We start from the raw sequence: 6737 nt of genomic DNA, 5'->3' as shown, positions 1-6737 counted from the left end.
TAGATTATAGGACATTGATATATTGTTAAAAACTTTCTATTTTTAGACTTAGTCTAATTTTAAGAAATAACCCAAAATGATAAACTTAATTTAATTTTTTAAAAATAAATAGAGAATATTAGTAGATAGCACTTATGAAATTTCATCAAACTCTAGTTCGAACAAAATTTATGGCTCTAGGTAAAAAAGAATTTAAAAATTCAAAGTCTTATATCAAAATCAAACTATTTAACGTACCAAATATGATGCCGTACTCAATCATTTTCCCCTTCTAAAATACTCCAACAAAGAGTAATTAAAGTTTTCAATATCCATGAAAGCGATTGTTTAAAAAGAATCAATCTGGCCTACTTACAGTCTTAATCCGCAAATTCGATCAAACAGGATAAGTCGGATTCCGCCAAAAGACAAATTCGGTACACCTATGGTTAAAAATTTCTTCAATTGATTACCTTTCTACGAAACACTAAAGTCAAAATACCAATTTTCATCATTAAATATCATCCCCAAAATAAAAAGAGAGATATTTTGCCTTTGTGATTGTTTACACAAGTTAACTGAACTCCACACATACCATCTCTTCTCTTCCCACATTTTTGGAGTGAAATCCCACATTCTGTGTGTGTGTGTCTGTGAAGTTTGATGAATTTCAACCACCTGATCTTCTCCTCTCCCCATCAATCAAGAATTTGCAGAAACTCAAGTCCAAAATGGCAGAGACATCATCAACAAGAGACAAATTTCTCTAAATTAAGGTATTAAGATATTGTGATTCAATTGTTTTTTGATGTTTCAATAACACATTTTCTAATTTTGTGTGTGTTTATTTCAGAGAAATTTCTTCTCAACAGTGCCCTGTTTGGGTGTGGCTTCAGCTACCCTAAGCTGGAATGCCAAAAACAACCATATATTAGGAAATTTGCAGAGGTGAAAAACAAGAAACTTGTGATAGCTAAATTGGGAAATGATCCTGTGAAGATTAGTAGGAAAAAGGGCAGCATTGCTGGTGCAGTTGCTCTAATTATTGGGACAAGCATTGGCACAGGGATTCTTGCTCTTCCAAAGAAGACTTCCCCTGCAGTAACTCTCTCTCTCTCTCTCTTTAGATTTGCTTAGAAATGAAACAAGATTATATTTGGAATTGAAGTGCATAATGTCAAATTTTTCCATGATGAAATGTGGGGTGTGAAAAAGATTCAATTTTGTGCATATAATTCTTGCAATTCTACTTTTTACTATTACTAATGTGAAATGTGTTTCAGTCTTCTATCGCGTAGGCATTGACGATGTCTTTTTATTCACGTTGAATGATATAATAATCTAAGAACAATGCATGAAGAAAAAAAGATGAGTTTTGCTTCAAGATGTGTTAAAAGAACAAGAAAAGTTGAAACAAACAATTCATTGGGTTATGACCAAAATGTTTTTCTTGAGAATGAAATTAATAGACTTTGTTAGAGATGGAGTATTAAATATAGTTCTCTTAACTAGCTAAATCTTGGTTGCTTGCTTCTGATCTAATTTTTGTAGGGGATAGTTCCAAGTTCAATAACAATGACTTTGTGTTGGGCATTTCTGTTGATAGAAGCCCTCTTGCTAGTCGAGATCAATGTCGCTTTGCAGAGGAACAAGAAGGGGAAAGTAGAGAGTGATGAACTCGAGGCGATGTCTATCCGAACCATGGCTCAAGAGACTCTAGGAGAATGGGGTGGAGCTCTAGCCTCTTTGCTGTATATGTTCTTAGGCTACACTTATGTGGTAGCTAATTGTTCAAAATCGGGCGAGATCCTTCACCACCTAACCGATTTCCCAGTGTCGTTTTGTGGATTCCTCTTCACTTTCTCGTTCACCATTCTTGTTTGCGTGGGTGGCACTCGAGCCACAGATCAAGTTAACCAGTGGCTCACTGCATCCATGATAGGTTTCTTTCGAAACTAGTACTATTGTTTGATCCTAGTTGAGTGTGGTCCCCACTAACGGTAGACCACCTCTCGGTGTTAAGGCTAATCATGTTTGATTTTGTTTTTGTTGTTGTTGATATTTGCAATTGGGAAAAATAGGCCTTCTTGTGGCAATAGAGGCTTTTGCTCTTCTGTTTGGAGGGTGGTCTGGATTTGAGGCCGGGGGCGGAGATTGGGGGAAAGTTCCGGCCACTCTTCCAGTCATGGTGTTTGCTTTAGTTTACCATGATATAACTCCGGGTGGGTGATGATCAGGGTTTGGATATCTTTTTGGCACATTATAAGATGATGATTTCTGAGTAGACTCTGTTCTTGTTTATTTACAGTTCTATGTGCTTATCTCGAAGGGGATCTTGCACGTATCCGTGCTTCAGTCGTTCTAGGCAGTGTGGTGCCATTGCTGACATTGCTCGTTTGGGATGCTATCGCGCTAGGTCTCTCCAACGGGGCAAACAACGTGTCTGATCCCGTTGAATTGCTTCTAAGGTTAGCTAATCGTTTCATCTTCCTCCGCTTTTTCACCACTTCTATTAAAATTATCTTATTTCCGAAACAATCTACTGCAATGCACCGACTTAAACTTAATTTACCAAATCCATCCAGAGGGCCTTAGAGACTGACCTTAACATTTATGAATACCTCAGTCAGTCTAGAATTCAATGCAAAAAGATTCACTCAAACTTTCCTAGTGGTTTGTGAGATATACACATTTTCTCACAATCTATCAAAACTCGACAGTTTCAGAAAGTTTGTTTCAAACAATTTGATACATATAGCAAAGGAACTCCTTAAATCCTCAAAATTTACAGCAGGTTTATAGACTTATCATAGTTATTTTTAAAATTGTTCTCTTTTTCACTCTCTGTTTCAATTTCTATTACAGTGTTAGATGGGAAGGTGTCCCATATATGGTCGAGGCATTCGCACTTCTAGCTGTCGGAACTTCCCAAATCAGCACCCTTCTGAGCTTCTCAGAGTTCTTCAAGGAGCAGTTAAACAATCTAGCATCGAATTTTCCTCCTAAACAACTTGTAGTTGTAGAGGTAGCCTCCATCTTTGTAGTCTAGGCCTTTCCAATTCGAGGTAACTAATTCACTAACTGAGTGATTATGTGTAGAAACCGAGATCGTTGTACTCCATCAATGGCTGGTGGAAGAAGAACAAGACAAGCATCACTGCGACAGCAATGGTAGTTGCGCCTTCACTTCTCGTGTCAAATGCACTCCCGGATGCGTTTTCTGCAGCCACAGATTTCGCTGTAAGTCTATAAAGGGTTAAATGCATATAAATATACGAACTTATAATTTTTTCTGAAAATACACGATGTTTACTACTTCCCCAATTTTTCCATGATATATTTGAAATTACCCAAAACGAAACTGGCCGCTATATGCGACTATCTTTCGGCAAAAAATAAAATGTCGCTTTATGAATACAATACGATGTTGTTTAAACAATCGTATTGTATTCACAAAGCTATGCCAAATTATTTCCAGATGCCAAGTAACGATATGGAGAAATTCAAAGAAACTATAGAAAAATTAGATAACTTGTAAAATGTATATCATTTTTGTTGGCAAATGAAATAAACAAACAACTCACAACGATGTAAGGAGAGAACCGAAATCACTATATAAGTTTCATGGACTACTCTACTTATCAAATATAATAAAGGAGCTAAGTATGCAATTCTCCATAAAAAAAGTTGGGTTTCAGATTTTTTTTGAGTGAGTAGTGCTGAGCATGAGATTGAACAGGGTGGGTATTGCATGACGGTGTTGTATGGAGTTCTGCCTCCGGCAATGGCTTGGGCGATGAAGCAGAAGAAACAAGGTGAGGAGACTGAGCAAACAACATTGTCTAAATCATATCCTGCCATTTTTGGTGTGGGATTGTTTTCTTGTGGGGTTGTGTTGCAACAGATCCTTCAAGATTTCTCATTTGTGCAACCATGATACACATTATTTGTGGCTGTGTACAAGGTATCTCGATCTGTTCTTCTAGATGTCCGAACATGATAAATCGACTTATAAGGTGTTGGTGGGATTTATATGTAGTTTGGTGTAAATATGATATGTAGGAAGTTAGGGATTTCATGAATATGATATGTAAGAAGTTAGGGAGAGGATGACTTTAGGAATATGATTGTGTAAATGTGTAATGTATAGTGTATAATGTACTATTTGGTATATGATATAAATCTAAGTTCATATATGTAACATACTATTCTCTCCATAACACCTAAGTGAAGCATTTCTTTTTAATACAAAGATTAATGAAATCACCGATTGACATCTTCTGATCTAAAATCAGATGTGTCCAACTTTTCCGCAACAATTTTCCATCAATCCTCATCGTGATTTCTTTCTCTTAAACTCGAGGCTCTTGATACCAATTGATGGGCATAACACACACACAAAAGAGATGAACACAACTACACAAGAACTAAGTACTCGGTTCGATAAAAAACACAAAAATAATCACAAATACAAAAGAGATGAACACAAGGATTTTCTACTCAATTCGATACGATGTGTACTTATGTCTCAAATTAAATTTTTTGAAAGAGGATGGGCAAGTGGTGCAATACATGGATAACTACTCTTAGCCTGTCTCTGAGGGTTATGCTGACTTCTTCGGCGGTGCTCCAACCTCCTCTTTTAATCATCTTAGCTTCGCCCCAATGGATGATCAGGTAAGCTGTTATGTTGCTTCACTCATTGTTAAAGAAGAATTGTTGCATATATTTATTCGGTATTTAGTTTGTTACCAGTGTTGATACACAATGTTATTATTATGTTGTTATGCATCTTTCAACTCTATATCAATGAGTTTAGTAGTACAACAAAGAAAAGAACTTCTTGTTGTTGGGAGCCGATAACCATTGTTTTAACCTTTTCGTGTTAATGCTTGAGAAGATGGCTTTTTTGAAGTAGAGGATGTCCTTGTTAATTGTAGTCCATTGTTCTTAGTTGCCTATTCTATTTTTTTCAATGAGTTCCTGAATACATTTGAATGTCTTATGATTTTTTTAATTCTTGATTTTCTTTTGATGATTCTGTTATTGAATTTATAGTTGTACATTATTGTGGGAGGTTATAGAAGTAAACTAATTTGAGAAATTCAACCTTGCTCCAGAAATGAATTCCAACAGGAGAGATTTGGATTGTTCTTCAATGGAAACCACTAGAAGCTATTCTATTAAAATGACTTTTAATAGTTGGATGACATAGTGAAACAAGGACAAGAATTGTAAGAGTGAATCCTCAATAGGATCATACATATATACATGATTTGTGAATGTTTCGTTTAATATTTTTATATTATATTTTAGCTTCCATTATCAGCTATATTTTTTTGAATGGCTTGTTGAATATTTTTTGCCGTAATATGTATTGAATATCATTAGATGTAATGGTTTGTTGCATTCGAGGACGCTTTTTTAATAATGTCTTTAAATGTCAATTAGGAACGCTTTTTAATAGTGTCTCTAAGTTATTTACTTACACTTTTTAAAAAAGCGTTTTAAAAATAATTCACCGACGCTTCTATGTTGCGCCCTTATTTTTGTTTGGCATGCTATCAATAGGGACGCTTTTTTGAAGTGTCGTTACATTATTTAGCAACAAATTTTCACATCTCTAAAGGACTAATTGTTGTAGTGAAGTCACATTAGAAAACATAGCCCCATTAGAAAACATCATCCTAAGAAAACAGAATTCACATTAGAAAACATAGTCACGTTAGAAAACACAATCTTAAGAAAACAGAAGTCACACTCACATTAGAAAACATAGTCATATTAAAAAACATAATCCTAAGAAAACAGATCATAGTCATATTAAAAAACATAATCCTATGAAAACAGATAGATATTGGTTGGAAACATAATGTCGTCCTTTTCGCCACTTCCTTCGCTATCCCCGTCCTCAACATCTACACTAAGTAATAAATTGTGCACTGCGGATATAATTGACAATGTATACTCTCCTACTCTTTTATCCTCTTCAACGTACCGTGCATGGGGTCGAGGAAGTTATATAGATCGAAATCAATGGCATTTTCCGGCCCTCCTAGGCCGGCGGTGCGGTAGATCGACCCCATTCGACCTAACCTAAACCTGCCACTGTCTCAACATATTGAAGGCTTTGTTTTCTAGTTTAGTGGCTTTCCTTCCAATATTACGTCTAAGCTGATAATACCAACGAAAGATTCGATCAACGATGGCAATATCTTGATACAACTGTATCCGTTTCTTCCACACAGAGTGCAACTCCTGTATATTAGTGTAGACGTGTACGGTTACAAGGATGTCGACGAACACATAGACTACAATGACAATAATTTGGCCAACTGTTCATGTCTCCACAAGATTGATCATGATTACGGAAACTCCAAAACTCACTCCAATGGATGTCATCGACACCCATGTTGCATACCAGATGACCCCCCAAAACAAATGATTGAGTTGGCGCTCGGACAAAGACGCGGAAGATTACGAAGAGAGAAAAAACGAGAGTGATGTAGTTCTAGTGGTAGACATCGTCGACGCAAAAAAAAGAGCCAAAAAGGTTTTGTGTTAGCATGACTTGAAATTCGCACGGTGACTTGAAATTCGCACGGTGTCGCGATGATGAACGATAGATATTGTCCATCTTACATCGTTTAGGGGGCAAATGTTGAAATCATTTTCTAAGCTCGATTTGTTAGTAGCGCGAATTTCAAGTCATTGTGACTCAGAATGATTTGTGAGTACCGGTGAAATTGAGAGGAAGA

General features: G+C 36.2%; 1 protein-coding gene across 2 annotated transcripts; it reads left to right on the top strand.

The window, feature by feature from the left end:
• The first annotated feature begins 518 nt into the window (after window positions 1-518).
• Window positions 519-4180, top strand: LOC125217929 (tyrosine-specific transport system-like). Of its 2 annotated transcripts, XM_048119510.1 has the most exons (8): window positions 519-755; window positions 833-1080; window positions 1531-1921; window positions 2061-2201; window positions 2288-2447; window positions 2845-3004; window positions 3079-3219; window positions 3719-4180. In XM_048119510.1, the coding sequence occupies exons 3-8, from the start codon at window positions 1555-1557 to the stop codon at window positions 3914-3916; spliced, it is 1167 nt and encodes a 388-aa protein (XP_047975467.1). In that variant the 5' UTR covers window positions 519-755; window positions 833-1080; window positions 1531-1554; the 3' UTR covers window positions 3917-4180. The 2 variants fall into 2 exon arrangements, with proteins under 2 accessions (XP_047975467.1, XP_047975475.1); XM_048119518.1 differs by lacking the exon at window positions 519-755 and having other exon boundaries at window positions 963-1080; window positions 1586-1921.
• Window positions 4181-6737: the final 2557 nt, after the last annotated feature.

This window comes from Salvia hispanica, chromosome 1 (assembly GCF_023119035.1).
Source record: "Salvia hispanica cultivar TCC Black 2014 chromosome 1, UniMelb_Shisp_WGS_1.0, whole genome shotgun sequence".
NCBI classification, from domain to species: Eukaryota; Viridiplantae; Streptophyta; class Magnoliopsida; order Lamiales; family Lamiaceae; genus Salvia; species Salvia hispanica.
This window is presented reverse-complemented; position numbering and strand designations above follow the sequence as displayed.